A 21725-nucleotide genomic window follows, 5' to 3' on the forward strand; every position below is an offset into this window, starting at 1 on the left:
ATGTCACGAGATTTTATTACTGATAATAAATAACATTTTTCCCAAACAATAGCTAGCCCCTCCAGGTCTTAGAAACCTTGCTTCCAAAAAATTCCTTAGAGGTTTACGCCATCCTTAACCCCCTCCCAACTTACAAGTATGTAATAGACCATCCCTCACATCCCTGGGGCAGGAGCTCTTCCTGCCCATGGGCCCTGTCCCCACGCTTTAATAAACCACTTTTTTGCACCAGAGATGTCTTAAGAATTCTTTCTTAGCCATAGGCTCCAGACCTTGTCCCACTGAACCTCACCTATGTTCTAGAACTTCATCAGAAGCTCCCTGCCCCAAACTAGAATCAGTCATCTCCCCACGGCTTTCTGGTCCCTTGTAATGGGAAAGTAAAGACCCAGCTTAGTCTTGGTTTCTGGGCTTTTTAAGCAGTGAACTTTTTTTTTTAAAGAATAAATACTGTGCAGAATCCCAGGTAGACGGAGAGGCCAGCCAACTTCAACAAGGCTGCAGAGAGAAGTTGGTGGCCACGGGGCTGCGCGAGTGGCTCCAGGGCAAGTCTGAGCACAGAGGGCAGCATCTGGGGGCCCAGTCACCCATCAGCGTCATGTGGAAACCAGACCAGCAAGACCATTGTGATGAGTGGCTGTCACCCTGAGGGAATGTGGCAGGTGCAAGGACTGGCCTCACTGTGTCCGGAAAAGTCTGCTGTCACAAGGCCACCTCTCCAGAAATTAAGCAAAGGCGCCTTGTTCCTCCTTTACGTACTGGAGACCATGTCTTTATCGAGGAGGATCATGGGGTCAGCAAGGCCCAGGCAGGCTCTCAGTTCATGTTGGCAGGTTGGGCACTGGTGTGAGTTGCAAGATGGCTGTAGACTCCTTGACAACCCAGTTGGACCCCCGAAACCACCTTGTCAGGCTGCCCAGGGATCTCTGCGTTTGTGACATCTGTGACCCCAGGAGCTGCTGAGTGTTGGTGCTAGGAAGGACCACGAGACGCTCTTGTCCTTGACACAGGCCTTTCCAGTCCACGTAAGTGGGAAGATGCCCTTGGGGACAGAGAGGACCCGTCGACACCCACAAGGAGCTCTCGCATCTTCGACACCTTCCACCCTCTCTTTTTGCTTGTTTTTGCTTACTTCTTTAGAATTTCTCAATCCTTCCAGGCTCGCAGGCTCTTAAGGTATTATTAGCACAATGTCTGGAGGGGATGTTTCCCAATGCGGTGCCTACACCTTACCGTTCTGCCTTTCCTTCCTGCTGTTATCCATGGAACACGGAATCGCCCGCCCCCAGCACCCTCACCCCGGGTCCTGTGCTTGACGGTCCCACGTGGGGGCTGCAACGCTGGGCGCCACTCCTGCCGTAAGCTGCCCACAGGGAGCACCACACACATCATTGCTCCCGCATTTCCCACGATATCACATTTATCCAGCGGCCACTACCGTAAATAACCTGGAGGGGCTGGGGTGTCTGTGACTCTTCAGAGCCCAGATTTCTGCTGACTACTAAAGCTTGAAGGGAGGGGTTAGTGTTTCTGTTTTTCCCCAAAATGAACTTAGCCATCATTTTAATGCGGGAGATTAAAAAAAGGCTCTCCACCGTTCTGTTCCAGGGCCTTTGGCTTTCATGGGAAGGGGTGGCCCCTCAGCACACAGATTCTATTTTTGCGAAACCCTGGCTTGAGCCACTCCTTGCCTCACGGTGTTTGGGAGCAGCAGGACTTACCTTATTTCTCTGAAGACATAACATTTGTGACATGTTCTCTAGTCATTCCCTCCCACTCACCCACTCTGTGTCTGCTGTGACCCTCACGGTTCAGACCGAAATAGCCGCACTTGGAGCCAATCACATCTGTGCGAGGGGGCCTCTTAAAGTCAGTCTGTGGGCACCGAGCCCCGAGGAGTAAAGAAAGCTGCCAGTCCTGCTCCTACCATCTCCTTCTGGGTGATGCCATGACCTTCGCTGGCTCTTCTCTCACCTCTTGGTTCAGAAGCAAGAGGGAAAGCGGAGGTCCAAGAAGCCTGGCTTTGCTCACTGAATGCCCTGATCCTACATGAACGGGCAGGACGGCTCAGCCTGGAGGTTAGGACTGAGCAGGACCGGCCCTGACTTTGTTTTTGTTTGTTTGTTTGTTTGTTTTAATTTTTATTTATTTATTTGACAGACAGAGATCACAAGAAAGCAGAGAGGCAGGCAGAGAGAGAGGAGGAAGCAGGCTCCCTGCTGAGCAGAGAGCCACACGCAGGGCTCGAGCCCAGGACACTGGGATCCTGACCTGAGCTGAAGGCAGAAGCTTAACCGACTGAGCCACCCAGGTGCCCCAGGACCTGCCCTGACTTTGTGTCTGGCCACAGGGTTTGCGAACACGGCTGCATGGAATGGATGATCTCTACGAGGTCAATGTAAAACTCTTTCTGTTTTGTCCTTTTTTAACATCGGTACATTAGAAGATTGACACAGAGGGGAAAAAAGAATACTGTAATGAGTTCATATTTATACTTTCAACTCGCATCTAGAAGCACAGAGTTTTACTCATTTATCTCACAACTTCTTCTCCCCCTACAGAAAATCCTGGTTGCTGGTAGATCGATATAGTTACATAGTCACCCATCCCCCACTCTACCCTATATCCCGCTGGACCATGCATGTGAGAGGGCTTAGGACAACCCCAACACTATCATGAGCGATACGGTCATTGAAAACAATGTAAGTTTTATCTTCTGTCCGTGGGGTATATCCCTGGAAAGAAGTAAGCTGTTATGCTTTAAAGTCTCTTGAAATAGTTCCTGACTTGTGGTTTGTCACCAGCTCGATAAAGGGTTCTGCGTACGGCTGCGTTTTGCTTTCAATGGGAAGGAACTGAAACTCTCGTTTGATTTATAATGCTACAAAGTGTCTATGGGGAGCAGGACACCCCAAATGGCTGGGTAAGTGATAATACTGGACATAAAATTCTGAATAAACCATTTCAGAATTCCGCAAAATGGCCAAAAGCACGCAGCAGATTGAGAAGTACTTTATTCAGAAACTGCTGTGCCCTCATGGGCAGCAAACAGGGTGACCCAGCCCAGAACTGCTCCCGCCCTCGCCCCCCGCACAGTGATCCCAGAGGCTGAGGACCTGCAGTCTTGCTGCCACCAAAAGGGAAGACCAAATTTGGAGCTCCACAGAGGAGGCCCGAGCCCGGGGAGTTTGTAGGAAACACAGCAGTCGGTGGCAGGAATCAAAGGTCAACGCGACTGTTGCCTACGGCTGCGATTCCAGCTGACACAAAAACTGGACCCACTGAAGCTTCACAGACGTCAGGAAAATGAGTCTGCCGTGGTGGACTTCGAGCTCTTGCCTATTCCTGGAGGTGTGGAACGTTGCACACATACCAAGGAGAGAGCAAAGCCGGTCACAGTTTTCTGCTTATCCGTGGCCAGACATGCAGTTTTGCACAGACAAAGGAGAAGCCAGGAAAAGATTTGTAACCTGCATTTTTCCTTAAGAGTTAGGGAGAAGATGAAGGAGCAAAAGGAATGTGGGATTTCTGGACCAACTCCGAAACACCGGGACAAGAAGGAAGTGTCAGCCCTTCCGATGCTACAGCCATAGGAGGGAGGAACATCACGAAGAAAGTCCACCAGCACGACACGGACTCGAACGTGGGTTCCGTTTGTTTGGGTCTGATTTTCACGGAGCGTGTACTACACACAGGAAATGAACCTTCGTCGTGACCGTGTCCCACAGGAGCCTGCACCCTGGAAGCTAAGTGACCGCAGGCAGCGTAGAAATGAGGTGCACCTGTAGCAGAGTCGAAGGGCTCCCCACCTGCAGGTCAGGGAACACCTTGCAGGATGGAATCCGAACGGGCCTCCAAAGAGGAGGACTATGAACAGATGGAGAAGACAAGGAAGACATTCCACACAGGTACAGAACAAAACTTGTTCATGTGAACAAGTGACTATAAAGCAGAAACAGAGAAAAAAATTAAATGGAGGATGGAAGGAACAGCACCATCCCTCTGTGGTCCTAGGCTCCGGGGCCCCCAGGGCAGGCATGGCGAGGCAGCTCACGGGATGTCTTGATAGGAGCTGAGAAAGAGAAACGGGAGCTATTGGGTGCGTTGGAGGCGGCAAGGGAGGGTGAAGGGGTGTTGGGAGACAGAGCTAGGAGAGGTAGGAATGGGGTGTGAATGAAGACACAGGGAGGAGAGGAAGAAACAGAGAGGACTCACCAGCGCTTCTTAAACCACAACACGAGGGCTACCAGAAGCATGAGGGGCACTGTCACGGCCAACAGGATCAAATACACGGAAAGGTGCTGCTCTGTGGGGATTGCAGAGACACACCAATGTCGTGCTCCACCCACTGCCATTTCTGCTCTGCCCCCTGATTTCCCCCCACGTCAACATGTGCCCTGGGTACGAGCGCCGTCTTCCACCGGCCTTGTCCCTGTGCTCTCACACCCGCTCATCTCTGCCTAAGTCCATCACATCTGCGCCCCTCGTGCTCCACCCGTCCGTCCCTACACTCCTGAAGTCACTCTCATTCATTCCGTCCTGATACTGCTCCCACCTCGTCTGGCATCATGAGACCTTCCTCTGTCCTAAGCTCTATGCTCAAAAACCACCTTTGCACACCTGCAGACCCCAGCTCTTTCTCACCCCAGTGGAGGACAATGTCCTGGTTTCCCAGACTGCTGTGTCTCACTCGGCAGGACAGACCGGCCGCCTCCCGGGCCGCCACATCCAGGGTCACTCGGAGATACCACGTCCCGTCCGCGTGGGGCAGGACGTCGCCTCGCTGGCTGCCCTGCTGCTCCTGCTCACCCCGCATCCACGTCACCCACACGGGCTTCGGGTGGAAGCCGGAGACGTGACACACCAGCAGCAGACGGCTGGGACCGGGAGGGCGGCCGGCGGACAGCCATGCCTCTGGCTTCACTGGAGAAGGCATGAGAGGTATTCAGATGGGGTCTCTAACATGCAGCTTAGGGGTCTTTAGCCACATCAGTGTGCACAAGATTAGGAAACTTGTACCCAGCAACCCTATCTGTCTTGAGTTCTTCCTTGCTCCAACTTTGAAAGGGATGATAGAAAGGGGCAAGTCTCGTATGGGAAAGTCTTTGAGGAAAGGGCTGTACGAACCTTGCCTCTCGTAATCCACCTTCGCTGCATCGAAGAGACCCAAGGCAAATCGGGGGCAGGTGTGCGTGAGGAGCTTATGCACTGTTTCCCTGATGCCTTCATACTGGTTCAGGAGGTCACAGACACTCTGGGCTCTGCTATCACCCTCTGGAGCTGGCACCCATGACATGTCTCGGAAACTCAGGAAATGCGATCCACCATAAGCTGCCTGTAAGAAGCTTTCCACAGTGTCATTGGGATGTAGCTCACAGCCAGCTCTCACCTGTACTTCAATAGGATCTGGGAAGAAGGAAGAAAGACAAACAGATTGGGGGGGGGTGAGAGAAGCAGTATAAGAACTTTATTAAAAAATGGAGCAAGAAGACTATAGGGTGTGGGCATTGGCCAAGGATGTGTTCGGTCAGGAACAGGGAAGAGAACTGGGGGGATGGGGAAGGGGCTGTAAAGGATACATGCCAAGAATTCAGACTTTGACTCAAAGAAGTCAGGGAAATGCTGGTGAGCTGCAGGTCAGCGGGTGAAGGTGGGGGCAGGAGCCCATGTGAAGGAGCCGCAGGTACAGCTCTCCGGGGCACATGACAGGGCCATAATGGGGGTTGGGTTGTGGACGTAGACCTTGGAAGGTACTGAATGGAGGAATAGACCACAGTTTAAGGCAGGAGGACAACTGTGTGTCTCTGTGTTTTACCACAGAAGGGCAACCACTGGGGAAAGATGAAAATACACAAGGAAAAAAGGAGTCAGAAGAAGCAAGAGTCCAGGACATGTTGAGGCGTCCACATACGCAATGACTCCCAAGAAGTGTATGCGTGGAGATGTTTATGGCAGGACAGGAATACAGAACAGTGGTCCCGAAGGGCATGAGGATGTTGCCCAGAAATAGAAGAACTTCCTGAGGGCTTTCCTTCATGGACTGGATTGAACTCACATCCAAAGTGCATTTGACCGGCATATTCTTGCGTCTCCCGAGTGAATCCAATGAAGTAGACACGGAACAGCAGCTCCAAATCTATCATCTCCTCATCGCTGAAGTTGCCCTTAGACCAGCTGTGTAGGAAAACGATGGTGCCAGCCTCGCTGTCCCAGCCGTGACTCTGCATGTCACCCAGCCAACCTGAGCCCCGATGTTGTGCCCAGGACTGGTTGGCGAAGGATGAGATCTGGATGACGCCGAACAAGACGTGCTCCTGGGTGGCTGAGGGGAGAGAAGGGTAGAGGGTCGGGTCACTGAAGGGGACAGAGGGGGCGAGCAGGAAGGAGGAGATGGAAAGTGAGCCAGTTATGGGAGAGGTGGGGTTGGGGAGAGAGCGAGAGACAGAGAGGGAGGGAGGCAAGGAGAGAAAGAGCCGCAGAGAGAGGTGGGAGAGAGAAGGAGAGAGTCAGAGGCAGAGGGAGAAGGAGCGAGCGAGCGAGCGAGAGGGAGAAACGGGGGAAATTAGAGAAGGAGGAAGGGAGACGCGTTATGACGGGGCGAGTGACAGCATTTCCCTCACCCGGTGCCCCGCACTCACCGCGTCCTTTCAGAGAGTTATTAGCCTTACCTGGAGACCGGAACCCTCAGGGCTGAGCACTCTGGTGACCTGAGAACTGTGACCTGCCTTGGGAGAGGCGAGCCCACCCCACCCCACCCGGACCAGGGACTGGGCAGCGGGCGGAGCTCTTACCTTCCGCGCCGCCACCGGCCAGGAGGAGAGCAGCCAGCAGGACAAGCTCCAGAGAGGGCATGTCCCTTGCAGGCGATTCTCAGCTCCCTCTGTTCTCAGCAGCCCTGCCCCTTGGTGTTTCTGCTCTGACTTCCTTTTTCCACCAACAAGCCGTGCCCCCCACCGACTGCTAATTGAAACAAAAGACGATCTGCTGCTCCTTCAACCTCCAGCTTCCTACTCTGGCTCTCAATTCCCCTCCAGCTCAGACCAAAGCTGTCCTCCAGCCTGGCTTCCAGCGGCTCTCCTCGTCCTCAGCCTCCCCCCTGCCTGATTCCCTCCTCGAAGTTGTGTGCGACGCCGGAAGGTCTCTGTACCTCTCGGAGACTCACATCTCACTACAACAAAGCACAGGAACAGCGCGGTGTCGCCGAGCCCTGCTTGTCCTAACAGATCAGAGTTCCAGTCTCTCCACCAGCTCTGCTTCAGTGCCCCTTCCTGCCTCCTGTCCGGACACTCCATCGTCCTCTTGCCCTTTTCAGCATCTTCACGGCCCCCTCTTTCCCTCCACCTGTCTCCCTCCCTGAAGCTCGCTGGCTCCTTTTAAATGGGAGGACCGGGGCTCTCAGGCTCTGCCGTCTGTCCAGGCGCATGTCTAAGCCGTAGCCGGTTCTCCACTGTCCTTAGAGAGGAAAGCGCAGCCACCCCAGAGCATAAGACCATCAAAAATACAAAGCAGATGCCCTCCTCTTGAGTTCAGACCATATATTCACTCACTAGAAAGTCGCCCAGCACATGCCGGGTACCAACTGTCTTAGGAGGCGAGTGAACAGACTGAGATAGACGGGCGTGTTTAAACCAAGGAACGGAGCACATCATGATCATTGCCATTTCAGGGTCTAGTGTCCCAGGCGCAGGAACCAGGGAGGCCTTTTGATCTCCTGGCCACTGGGGTGTCCGTAATTTGAAGTCTTGGGAGGGGGCTGACCTTGCCAGCCTCAGGATGTGGTGGACAATGTGTCCGGCGAGGGACGGGGGTGGTCAGAGGTGCAGCTTTCCAGGCGACCCATGCAAGGGGAGGTTGAGAACGCTCTCACGGACAGTAAGGACTGTGACCCGACGAAAACACATTGTCAAAGAGGAGTGGCGTCTGAGTGTTTGAAGATACACTGAGAAGTGCCAGGGGATCTGTCAATGGTTCCGGTTGGTTAACGCGCGCCCATCTTTTAACGACCCAAGCCACACGTTATCACAGCTCCGTTTAATAACGTCCAGAACTCACCGAGCGCAGCGAACACTGACTGAAATCTCATTTGCAGCCACTTCTCTTCCACATTTGGCAGCATCAGTAGTGAGGCTGGAAGTCGTCGTCAGCGAGCTCTTTCTATGACAACCACAGATACGGGGCGATTTCTGTGTGCCACAAACTCCTCCAAGAACCACCAACCACGATTTCAGCCGCACCCAGATCCTGCACGGCCCCCAGATCCCATCGTCCCCTGGACCTCCTTGTCAGTGGCAATCTCTGGTGTCAGGAGGCCACAGCCCACAGGATGCTGTCTGGTTGTCACGTTCCCCCGTAGGAAACACACAGCCCTCCTGCTCCCTCCTGGGGCGGAGGGGGGTTAGGGCCACAGAGGTCCAGCCGGCAGGATGTGTGGTGTTGCAGACCTAGACCCCATGCTGGCCTCGGAGCACCTGGTCTGCAGAGCTCGGACAGCCGCTGCCTGGGATGACGGCTCCAAGACAGAGGCCGCGTGCTCTGTGCCGGTGTCAGAAAGCAAGCCGCTGAGATCCTCAGGCTTCCTTCTGACTGCAACCCAACCGTCCATACTGGTTATATCATGGAACCTGTAGACCCAGATAACGAGCCTTCTCCCCCCTCCCGAGCTCAGAACCAAACAAGGCAGAGATACAGAGCACAAGATCGTCCATCAGATTGTCAGCTTCGCTTCTGATAAAGCCTCCAGCGACTTCCCGTGACGTGTGCAACCCAAGTGGTTCTGCTGGCAGTGAACCCCAAATGAAGCGGTCTTGTTATAAACTGATTATTTGTGCCCCTCCCCCAACAAAATTCATTCACCGAAGGCCTAACCCTCCCCCAGTATGGTTCTGTCTGAAGATGGGACCACTAAGAAGTAACTGTTTACACAAGACACTAATGGGGACCTCACGAGAAGAAACAGCCTTCTCTCTGCCTCTCTCTCTCTCCCTGTCCCCTGGCACCAGGGGAGGTCATGTGAGGAGATATCAAGAAGGCGGCTGTCTGCAAACCAGGAAGAGAGAATTCCCTGGAAATCAAGTGTCTTGTACTTTATTTATTTATTTATTTATTATTTATTTATTTAAAGATTTTATTTACTTATTTGACAGACAGAGATCACAAGTAGGCAGAGAGGCAGGCAGAGAGAGAGGAAGAAGCAGGCTCCCTGCTGAGCAGAGAGCCCGATGCGGGACTCGATCCCAGGACCTGAGATCATGACCTGAGCCGAATGCAGCAGCTCAACCCACTGAGCCACCCAGGCGCCCCTGTCTTGCACTTTAGTCTCAAGGACTTGGGGAAGGTGACTGTGGGATTAGGCTGGGCTAAGCTGCCAGAGTCTGCACAGGCTGGAGGAGACTGGGATGACCCTGCGGGCATGGGAAGGAGGCGTGGAGACTTGGTTTAGACCCCGTTTCTCTCCTGGACTCACCCGTGATGCCATCCACGGGATCGCCCCAGAAAAGAATACGGAGTTTGAAGGAAAGGAGAAGTATGTGGGGAAGTTCGTCCAGCAGGTAGAGCTCAGCCCAGACGGGGCTGTGTCCAGCCAGGCACCGAGCAGAAGCTGGAAACCTGCGTCCCTGGGGGCTGTCCCCTGCCTGGTCCCCGCCCCCTCACGTGCCTCTTCCCTCTGACCTCATTCCCATCTGCTGGAGCGTGACCCGGGCAGCCCGCACGATCCTCATCTGCTGGAGCGTGACCCGGGCAGCCCGCAGGATCCTCACGTCTACTGGGCACTCTGCCTTGGTGCCAAATCAATGTAAACTTGCTCTGTAAGAGTGGGTCAGCATAAGTCCAGCCATCTTAGCTTGGGCAGCCATCTCAGGCCCAAGGGCTGAACTTTCCCGTACTTTACTTTAGTCCCAGGGACCCCCACCCTGCTTTGGTTCCAGAGACCCCCACCCTGCTTTAGTAACAGGAATACCTAACCCCGTACACACTTCCAGGAAAGTACCTAACCCTGTAACCAGCCCGGCAACAGCTCATCAGCCTACTGCAGAAAAGTCTGAAACTTCTCCTCCTCCCCCAGCCCCAAGCCTCTTGTAATGACCCATAAAAGCCCTTGCCTTAACTAGCCTCGGGGTCCAAGTCCCTACTCTGCTGTGTCGGGTATACTTGGGCCCAAGCTTAAGCTTGTCAAATAAACCTCGCTGTGTGACTCGCATTATTGAGAGTGTTCTCTGTCTCATTGAGGGGTGGTCGACTCTGTACCCTAACAGCTCATATCAGGCTTGTGCTTAAAATAGTTCAGCTACTTGCACAAGAAACACTCTGGACTCCACCTGAGTGCGTCCGTCTCATACCGACATGGGCAGAGGAGGGGGCGAGAGTGCCTGTGGGTACGTGCCGTCCCACAAGGATCGTCTGAGATGGGTTGGGCCATCTGCCATCGGAATGCAGCCAGGGGGTCTTCGCCGTCAGAGGGTGGCCCTCAGGCACCAGCCGTCCCCAGGCTCCTCTGCCTGCCTCAGTGGTGCCCAGAAGTCCTCGTCCCCGCCTGTCCCCCAGGTTCGCCTCCACGGAAACGCTGGCCCCTCGGAGAGAGCTCTCCTCAGCTCCCACTGGGAGCCCAGCTCACATGGTCTCAGTACCCCTGCTCTGCCATCCCCTCCAGGCCAAACCTCAGGCTCTGCCTACTTCCCTGTTTGAGAAATCTCGCTGCGTCCCACAACCACATGGCTTTTACTGGGGTCCTTTCATTTCCTCATGCACACGCCTCCGCGTTGCTCTCCCCTTCCTGGCTCCCAGCGGCAGCGCTGCCTCTGTGCTCTGTCCTCCACCGGCCCGTCCTCAGCCCTGAGGGCAGGATCGACCCCACAAGGACCCCTGCAGAATGCAAGGGCGCGTCTGAGGAGAGAAGCCGATGTTCTCTAACCCAGCTTCAGCTTTAGCCTTGTCTGACCTGGCCTGGGTGCGCCTTCATTTCCATCGACAGAGGTTTATTCTCTCCCTTTCCTGGGTCTCACTTCTCGCTTTCCCATCTTGTGTCCACACTGTTCTCTCGGTAGCCGGAGCCCCCGCCGCTCCTTTATCACCTCTCCCGCTCCTGCTCCTCCTCCACGCACGCAACGGCCTGCCGCCGCCCGGGCTGAGATCTGGAAGCCCCACGCCTCACCACTTGGCCCTTCCATTTCTGTGTGCAATTAAATACAGACAGCACTATATGTTTTTTTTGCAGACAGAAGCCAGACATTTTTGTAAGAGCGAGGCTTACACGATCAATCTGTACAGTCCCACGCTCCCATGCAAAGCAAAGACTGACTTTATACCCTAAAATGTAGGGTTGAAATTTTAAAATGGCAATTGGCTTGCATCAATGACCATCTTCCTATTGACATCATCTGTTCATTTTCTTTTAAAAAAAAGTCCCTTAATCCTTTGACGTGTACAAGGAATCAAGTCCATTGAACTGGGATTCTAATGTCATTCTGCTTATGGTATTAATTTTACTAAAATATCGTGCCGAGCTACGGCTGAGGATATCCATTTAAAGGATATTTTTGAAAGTACATATTTGACTTTTATTTTATAAAAGATTCAAATTAGCACTATCTTTAAAAAGATAGCGCATCTCCCTCTCTCCTGAAAAGACCAGAAAGAGCAATTCAGGGCTGTGGCCTTCTGTTGTATCAGGGATTTGGTGGCTAGCTTCCTCTTTTGTTTTGGGTTTTTGGTGTGTGTGTGTGTGTGTGTGTGTGTGTGTTTTGTTTTGTTTTGCTTTGTTTTGTCTTATTATGGTCTTTACCATGCTTGGTCCTCATTCTGAAGGTCACCCCATCCTCTGAGGAGGTTGCTGGGGATCCATCCTTCCAACCCGTGTCCCGCCGGCGATCTTGAGAAAGGAGGAGGCTGAGCACACCCATCTCCCCCCAGTTCAGTTCCACATCACTGAAGTGGTCCGTCCACGGTCAGACGGCAGACACACAGCCACAGCGGCTCGCAGGGGGCCTCAGGGAGCAGCCTTGATCCTGCCCAGCTCATCAATGGGACTTGATGTATTCCAGAGGAAGCAGAAAATGGATTCCGGAGACAACCAGGGTCTCAGCCGTGGAACCCCATTTGACAATCCATCTGCCCACTTAGGCACATGGGTATACGGTTGGCGAGCGGTTTCGCTCGAATAAGGTAATGGGTAATCATACTGCTCAAGGCTCAAAGACCATGGGTGCTTTTCTCCGGACACGTTATACCCAAATTAGGTCTCGGACTTGTTCCTGCCTAAAGTCACACCTGGCATTCTCGCTGAAGTAGTGTTGGTTGTGCCCTGGGAATGGAAGGAGTCATGATTAGGCCAGCAAGTGCCTCTGTCTTAGAGTAGCCCCAAAATTTCACCTCCAGAAGAATCTCGGTACTCCCATATGCCGTCAGCCTCCTGGGAGCAAATCTAGGATTCAAGAGACAGTCTTTGAGTCGATTTCCAAATGCCGTGAGAAATGTCCAGTTGCCAGTCCCACCCATGGCTCAGCTGATTACGGGCTACTGCCCCGCATTTAAGAGATAATGTACAATGGTGGTACATGAGGTGTGTGTTAGAGTATATAGTGTAAACGTCACTGCTGCCAAAAATCATGACCTCGGTTCAACAGAGACAACATGCTCATTCCTGCAGAGTGTCCAATCAACCCTTGAGCTCGCCACAGCGTGGGAGCGAGGCATACCCGGCCAGATCCTGTTGTGCTGGGCACTTTCTCTTACACGCCGGCTGACGGGATCACCTTGCTTCATTTAAGAGACTGAAGCAGACCTAGGAAACTCGTGCAGCTGTTGGAACCAACTTCCCCAACAGCGTTTTCATAGCACCACGTAGCTTCTTCCTTCTAAGAATTGACGGGAGGGATTTCTTTGTGGTCTGAGGACCAGGAAGAGCAGTACTCTTCCCAAATGATCTGCCAGTCTGCATCTTTCTAGACCCTTCTAGACCCTGTTTCCGTCACCTCGGAGCCCTCTCATAATTTACAGCCCTCATCCTGCCAGTGTTCAGAGCATCAGACGCTCGCTAACATTTATCCCATCCTTGGCCTCATCTTTTTTTACCTGCCGTGTAGTCCCTTGGATTCAATCGGTGTTATGATTGATGGGCTCAGTCTTACACGCATAATTTTGTAAGGAATGTCAGTGACCAGCTAACAAGTCACTGTGAACCTAAGCATGGGTTTGCAAACCCCTTGATTTGGGGGGCTTCTAATGTCTTAGGAACAAGGACACAGAAGCTTTGCTCTAATCTCCACTGCCACCCAGAGGTAAAATACAGAAGTTTATCCCACCCTGGAGCCTCGGGTGTTCACAAAAATCCTGATGTTTTCAACCAGAGGGTTGGATGTTTCATGTATTTTGATTCTTTGCTTAGAAATGGAAATATTTTATATAAGAGTATATATTTTTATTTTTTCCCTTAGTGTTTTATCCCTGGTGCAATCCATGATCCCAACCCCATCTCTTTATGCTATAGAACTGAATTTGAAAACATTTCCGACGTTGGTTTTCCTCTGCTGTGTTTTCTGTGTAGACTCAAGTGCAGGGGCTTGAACCAAGCCTTCTCCTCCATCCGTGGCCCCCGGTATCCCTTGCTCTGAGCAGACTTCCTCTGTAAACCGCCTCGTGTTCCCGCCCATTCCCTTCTGCTCCCCACATTCTCCCGTATGGATGCGCAATCCTTCTGTTTCTACGTGTTCTTAGAAAATGGGGTGCTCTGATGTATACGACTTCAATTCCCATGAAAGGTATTATGCTGCGTGCTTCATTTACTAATACAACTCACTGAGCACTGTTCTAAAGACCTCCCCATAGTGATCTGGGTATAGACACATTTTATTTTTAAAATTCCAAATACTTTTCTCAATTTTCCACTGTTAATTCTTATTCAGCTAATTATTTTTTATTTTTTTATTTTGATATAATTTTATATAATTTTATTATTATGAATTAAACTGTACTCAGTTTATACTTGGTTGATCAGAAAGCCTTAGTTTTGCGAAATAAAATTCAACAGGTTTTATTATTTATTTATTTATTTATTTTTTCCCAAGAAGTCCATCCACTTTATACATTTTGTGGTACGAAAGCGACAATGTCCAAAACAGTGGAACCGTCTGTGTTGGCCCTGCTCCTCCTGGACATGCCCATTCCTGCTCCCTAAGGGTGGAGAGCCCAGGACCCTTGCCTGGCAGGATCTGACTTAGCTCCAGGCCCCTGTAGCTGCAGCAGAGTGTGTGTGTGTAGGGAGGGTGCAGGCACAACCACCATAGGCCATTTCTCTCCAAGGCTCTGCAGTTTCCACTCTGGGAACTTAGTTTAAGAAATAATTCCTCACCAATGGATCGTAAAAATATTCTGCTTTGTTCTATGCTACTAAGTTTGTAGTGTTGTGTTTGGATTTATGACTTCATTCCTTTGTCAATAATTCTTTGTTCTATTCTTTCAAAAATGACTTAGATATTTGTAGTCATTTATTCTTCTATATAATATAAAAAATAAGCTTACTATGTACCTCTAGAAATCCAACTGGAATCTTAATTAGGAATTTACTAAACTTACAGAATAATTTAAAGAGAATTATAATTTTTTATAACTACATCTATACTACTCCAGTTAATTAGAAATATTTTAATGATCTTTAATAGTTTTTTATAACTTCACTGTAGAAGTCTCGTATATTCTTTCTTTAGCTAATTCTTAGCTATTTTATAGATTTGTTGCTATTATAAATGGTATCTAATTTTATCTTACTTGTTCTTATTTCTTGCATAAAAAAGTGCTGTTGATTTTTTTCAATGTAAGACATTTATTTCAAAATGAAAATTTATATATATATGCATACATGCATGCATAAATATACACATAAAAACCTTTAGTTATATCCTTTAGTTAATATCTTAGTGGTATAATTACAAGTATTTTTAATTTCTTCTGTATATTTTATATTTTTTATGCTTTCTACAATAAAATATATTGTTGTTGTTGTTGTTTTTAACAGCACTTGCAGCACTTGGTGTTTATGGTCAGTCTTTTTTTTAATATTTATTTTGTGCCTAAAGAACTTATTATGCTTTTGGGCATCTGGGCGCTCAGCGGGTAAGCGTCCTACTCTTGGTTTTGGCTGAGCTCATGATCTCAGGGTCCTGGGACTGAGCCCTGCATTCAGGCTCCCTGCTCAGTGCAGAGTTTGCTTGTCCCCCTGCCTCCCTTCCCCCCTCTCCCTGCTTGCACTCTCTCTCTCTCTCAAATAAGTATATAAGTAAAATATTTTCTTAAAAAAAGAACTTGTTACATTTTAATGGTAGGTCTAATTGTTAGCTTTTTACTCCACTAGTTTCTAGGTAGAAATTATATCATCTCAAAAAAAAAAAAAAGATTCTTATTCTCTTGACATCTTTACAATTTTTATCTAAATAAGTTCCTAAATTCTCTTATTACTCCCAGTATTTTGCTTTCTATTTTCTTATATACAATCATATGATCTGCAAATCACAATGATTTTTCTTTAGTTTCTATTTTCAGGCCTCCTTATTTCCCTTGCTTTCCTGGGTTAAGAAGGGCTTGTAGTATTTTCTACAGAAGAGCAGATACTCCGGTAGCTGGGCGTCTTGTCCTCCACTCACTAGAAAGCATTTCAACCTTCAGAATCAACTGTGGTCATACAGGCTGTTTGCAGCCACATTTCTCTCTGGTCTGGGTTGTTCAGGTTTTATCGGAAGGGACATGTAAATGCACCAAATGCCTTTTCTATATCTCTGGAGAGGATTACATGACTTTATTTTCTTAATCTGTTAAAGTAATTCTATTAAGAAATTCTTAATGGCACAGTCCTTGTATTCTACGGGTAAATCCCACTTCATCTGACACTGGTTTCTGTTTGCAAATACTTTGAGTCTATATACCTACTTTCCCTGTATGTATGCATAAATGAGGTAAGCGGATAGTCACTCATTTAATAATTGTTTTACCTTTTTCTGGGAAAAGCCTTGCTGGCTTTGGTATCCTGAGGATTTTGTGCTGGACTCTTTCCTATCCTTTCTCTACCTGGAACAATGCATCTGGAGTCTGGTTTGTACCTAGGACCCTGCACAACCAGCAGGAGCTCTGACCCTCCCCCCTATCCCTTAGCAAGCACGGTGCATTCAGACTTTCTCCCTCTTCTAGGATTTTTTAAGATAAAATTTTATCTATAGCAAATGTGTTGATATAAGTCATAGACAACACATTCTTCTTCAATCTACCTGCCATTCTTGTAACATGTCTACTTTCTCATGTTTATTACTCTTTCGATCAGTTCAGAGAGAGGTTTTATATTTTTATGAATTTTCTCAAAAGACCATCTTTGGTGTTGTCAGTCATTTCTATCAATTTTTTTTTGTTTGCTTTGTTTTTTCTTTTAATTTTTAGTGTTTTTAAATGAATTTTCTACCTTCTAAATTCTACTGATTTTGTCCTTTTTCTAGCTTCCTGATTAAAATCTAAACTCATATACTTTTAATCCATCTTATTTACAAATAAATGTTTTGAAGCTATAAATTTCCCCAACACTTGTTACTTCACAATCACTTTGAACCAGAAAAAGAGAATATGTGCTCACCAACGTAAAAGCAATATCTGTCAATGAGACTGTGAAAACTACAGTCTTTAAAAAGCCCAGAATATTTAAAACTGAACAAATGCAGAAACAGAGGGGTGTGAGACCAGTTACACACCTTCCTCACCATCCCGGTCTGCATCTCATTAAAAACACTGAAGACGCTGAAGTTACAAGTCACTGCAGAAAAGGGAACAAAGCATAAGCAAATTATTCTGAAAGGTAGTGACCACAGCAGTGATCAGATTCTCCAGTGAGTGCACCTAGCTCCATACTAAAGTCACACAGAAAGTGGATTTCATGGCAAAAAAGGCTACTACTAACTCTGCTGATACACGCCCTCGGGTGGTGTCTCCTTCCTTCCTGCTAATGAGGAAGCACGGGTTTGTGTGCGGACATGTCCAGGCCTCATCTGAGAAGAAATGTCCTTTCCCTTCTTTCTCACCGCCGGGACTCATCCTTCCTCTCAAGCTCACTCTTACTCTTTCTGGAAGGGACAAATTCCCCGGGCGTTTGCAGCTTGCTGTGGACTTGGCCACGTAAACTTCCTCTCATGTGAGAATAAGAAAAGGATTATGTTTTAGGTGACCACACACAATTAAAATAATTAAGAATCAAATGATTCATAATGAAATTATTATAAATTGTAAATGTAGAGATTCCTAAACGTGATCACACAATGATGAGTTAACTCTTCTCTCATGTACAAAGCTGACTGTAGCGATCTAGTCACATGTATGGTGGCCTAAAAAAAAAAAAAAAAAAAAAAAACTAGCTCTTACATGCCATTAACAAGTTTAGAACAGGGACGCCTGGGTGGCTTAGTGGGTTAAAGCCTCTGCTCAGGTCATGATCTCAGGGTCCTGGGATCGAGCCCTGTATCGGGCTCTCTGCTCAGCAGGGAGCCTGCTTCCCCCTCTCTCTCTCTGCCTGCCTCTCTGCCTACTTGTGATCTCTGTCTGTCAAATAAATAAATAAAATCTTTAAAAAAAAAAGTTTAGAACAAAATTAGGATCTAATGAATAAATTAAGAAAAGATCAAATACTAACTAACTAAACACGCTTTTACTATTCAACCCAACTTTACATTTTAAAATATCTCACCTTTCAACTCATTCACATTACTTTTATGTCCAACAGTCAGGAGAGGGACACAGTGTGGGAACCAAATGCTTAGGACCTGCCATGTCTGAAGAGTGGGACTGGCCGCCATCACTCTCTCAGCTGCTTCCTGTCACCCCGTGGAGTCTGACAAAACTGCCCCCCCTTCCAACTGCCAGATCCAGAAAGTTAACATTTCAGCTTCTCCTTTCTCCCATGTTCAATCGCAAACTGGCCTCGTGCTTATACTACAGTCTAGAACCTTCCGTGAGGAGGTTCTCCCAGTGGACACGTCCATCCCTTCCGTACGAGCCCACTGTGGTGAGGTAGAGCCTCTGTTGCTTGCAGGGAGAGAGGAAAGCTGTGTCAGCACCCCATGTGGAGGTTCACGAGGACCACCTTGGGTAGGGAAAAAATGGTTTTCACAGATTTGTACAGAACAACTTGGCAAAGACAAAAGCTGGGACAGACAAGCTGCAAAGATGTCTGAAGTTTGCCTCTGGGTGGTTAAATGTAAACATAAATAAGGGAGAAGCTTGGAGGAAGAGATTGTTCATTTTATCTTAAACACCTGGACGCAGAGCTGCCTCTCATACACCCTGGAAACACTCACAGAGAGTATGTTTACCATTACAATAGGAAAAGCTCAATACATGATAAAATCAATGAATGAATGAATAGATGGACATATTGTGTCAGGACGAATTCTAGAAAATGTCTTGCATGTTGAAACTTTAACTGCCATGACCATGACGCTTCCCGATTTATCATGTGCTGGTGCAGCTCGTCCTTTGAAATGTCCGATGAAAACCCTGGAGGAGGGATTTCTGCCAGTCACTGATCAGCAGCGGACCCAACACCTCAATTCCTAGACAGAGGTTTGCTAGAAATCCTTGAAAACACCCAGGACAGGGATTGATTCTGAGGGCAGGTAAATGTGCAAAAAGGGTGAGTGTTACAAGATGAGGACACATGAAGAGAAAAGCAATCAAAGAAAAGGGCTCGAGGAACATTTTCAAGAATCCAGGGAAGGGAAGAGGGAAGCAAGGAGGAATGTTGCGATGAAGAGAGACATTATCCCAGTGTCCCCATGAGGCCACGTCCACGTCCATCAGAGGGGAGCTTTTGGTCACTAAGGCTAGAAATCCACCCTGTTGGGCTGAAATCATGTGGGGAATGTATTGGCTGATGGAACTGGGGAGCCCAGAGTCATTGGGGCTCCAGCCCCTTCTGTGGGTCTCTGTATCTGCCTTCACTTTTCTGATGCTTTGGTTTTGTTATTGTTACTATTTTCAGTATCACTGAAGTATGATGACAAATAAACACTAGACCTATGGACAGTGAGCAGCTTTCTAGCCTCCCAGGAAGGAAGGTTCGGAGGCACCCTGGGCCATGTGGGCCCTCGCAGGCTCTAACAGGGGCAGCAGAGCCTCTGACGTGACATGAACGAAGGTCCTCCTGAGGAAAATCCTCCAACAACTTCCCAGAGAGGACGGCCTGAAGATCCACAGGAGCCTGGTACACATGGGGCCTGCAGGGAGCTGCAGCTGAATGCCCACATCCTTCCCTGCAGTGCCTCCAGTGAGGGCATGCAGCATTTCAGAAGGAAAACGCAGAACTTGTCAAGAAAACGTCTACTCAAGCAAATCATGAAAATTAATATTTTATGTAGCATTCATCACATGTTGGAATACTTCATTTTCCATTTTCTTTTAAAAAACATAAAATGAAGTAGCCGCTGGAAGTTTGGTGTATGTGTACATGGTGATGTGAGGTCCACAACCAGGGCAGTTAACTCGGTCACCACCTCACATCTGGAACTTCTCCTTCTCTTTCTTTTCTTTTATTTTTCTTTCTTGTAGTGAGAACACTTGGGATCTACACTCTTGGCAAATTTCATACAATTTCCCTGCCTTGTTGTTTGCAGGCTTCCTCCTTAGGCTTGTTTCTCGCTGCTGAAAAAGGATTGTGTTTATTTCAGGCTTCATACCCTGACCTTATCATCCAGGACAGGACAGAGCATTTCTTCTTCCTACATCCTCCATAAAAATCAGGCTGTGACCAGGGAGATTCAAATTAAAACCACATTGAGATACCACCTTACACCAGTAAGAATGGCCAAAATCAACAAGACAGGAAACAACATGTGTTGGAGGGGATGTGGAGAAAGGGGAACCCTCTTCCACTGTTGGTGGGAATGCAGGTTGGTGCAGCCACTTTGGAAAACAGTGTGGAGATTCCTCAAGAAATTAAAATAGAGCTTCCCTATGACCCTGCAATTGCACTACTGGGTATTTACCCCAGAGATACAGATGTAGTGAAAAGAAGGGCCATCTGTACCCCAATGTTCATAGCAGCAATGGCCACGGTCGCCAAACTGTGGAAAGAATCAAGATGCCCTTCAACGGATGAATGGATAAGGAAGATGTGGTCCATATACACTATGGAGTATTATGCCTCTGTCAGAAAGGATGAATACCCAACTTTTGTTATCAACATGGACAGAACTGGAAGAGATTATGCTGAGTGAAATAAGTCAAGCAGAGAGAGTCAATTATCATATGGTTTCACTTATCTGTGGAGCATAAGGAATAACACGGAGGACACTGGGAGATGGAGAGGAGAAGGGAGTTGAGGGAAATTGGAAGGGGAGATGAGCCATGAGAAACTATGGACTCTGAAAAACAACCTGAGTGTTTTGAAGGGGAGGGCGTGGGAGGTTGGGTGAGCCTGGTGGTGGGTATTAAGGAGGGCACATATTGCATGGAGCACTGAGTGTGGTGCATAAACAATGAATTCTGGTACACTGAAAAGAAAATTTTTAATTAATTAATTAATTAATTAATTAATTTTTAAAAATCAGGCTGTGTGTGACCTGTGCTACCGAGAGCAGGTGCCTGGCCTTGAACCATCACTTTGGGTGATACAAATGGAATCTATCTGATGACTGACCTGAATGGCAGGTTATCTGTCCATCCTTTAGCCTGTCACCTTGACAAAGATGCTTTCTCCTGATGTCCTCAGGCTGATCAGAGCCCAAGGTTACACATAAGAGTGAAGTCAACGAACCCAAATCCATATGATATCCATGCAAGTGTGACAAGGTGGACTGGAAGGTAAGGAAACAGCCAAGCAGTCTGACCCAGGCAGGAAGATTGCAGATGACCCATGATTTGCTCTTCCCATTCCCATATTTTCACCTTTGCCACCTCTCCCATCTCAACGTTATTTTCCAGAAATGGCCAAATGTGTAGGTCTGGGGCCTGCATGTGTTCTCTCTGGACATTTTCCAACCATGGGCCCCACTCTCAGCTCTAAAAAAACAAAACAAACAAAAAACCAAAAAAACCCTAAGTCTCTGTCCCCTAGTTCAACTCACATAAATTGCTGACTAATAAACTGGTTAGAAACAACAATGAACACCATAATCAAATCAGGAAAGCAAAATTTTCGAGGTATAAAGATAGGGAAGACCTTTTCTTCCCCACTACTTGAAACCCAGAATGTCCCTGCTTCGTGGTCAGAGCTTGAGAATGGTTTGCTCAGTTAATTAATGAAACCGAGAGTCATTAAAGTCTAGTCATGGATGACTCCACTCCCACTGGATGGGGGTCATTGGTCACAGAGGGTCCATCTTCATTATTCATGGAGTCTGTGCTGATTGGCCTACCTGCTGACCTTGATTTGTAAGCCCCAGACACATGTGCTTAACACTATTCATGGACAGCTAGAGTGACCTGACATGAGTCAACCACAGGTGTTCCAGACCAAGTTTGAACCAAATGTCTTTCTGCCTTCCTGTATTAATTCTGACACTGTAAACACATATCCTGTTCATGATCAATTTGGTGCCACATTTTCTGCATCTCTGTTGTCTTTCCAGGTGACTTCAGTGTTTTAAATTGCCCTGAAGCCCAGAGCTTCAGGTTGACTGGTGTCCTAAGCACACAAAGGTGTAATGTGCCCCATGACAAAACACCTGTGTCGGTAAGGCTTGCTCAGGCTCCTGATGCAGAGCTGT

The 21725-nt window shown here is 48.3% G+C and overlaps 1 protein-coding gene across 1 annotated transcript; it reads right to left on the reverse strand.

Moving 5' to 3' along the window:
• Positions 1-2997: 2997 nt before the first annotated feature.
• LOC116575720 (T-cell surface glycoprotein CD1c-like) lies at positions 2998-8676 on the reverse strand. The gene is made up of 6 exons (XM_032317138.1): positions 6792-8676; positions 6056-6322; positions 5128-5406; positions 4645-4923; positions 4216-4306; positions 2998-4072 (listed from the first exon to the last, which is right to left on the reverse strand). The coding sequence occupies exons 1-6, from the start codon at positions 6850-6852 to the stop codon at positions 4051-4053; spliced, it is 999 nt and encodes a 332-aa protein (XP_032173029.1). The 5' UTR covers positions 6853-8676; the 3' UTR covers positions 2998-4050.
• Positions 8677-21725: the final 13049 nt, after the last annotated feature.

Source organism: Mustela erminea, chromosome 17 (assembly GCF_009829155.1).
Source record: "Mustela erminea isolate mMusErm1 chromosome 17, mMusErm1.Pri, whole genome shotgun sequence".
Lineage (NCBI taxonomy): Eukaryota > Metazoa > Chordata > Mammalia > Carnivora > Mustelidae > Mustela > Mustela erminea.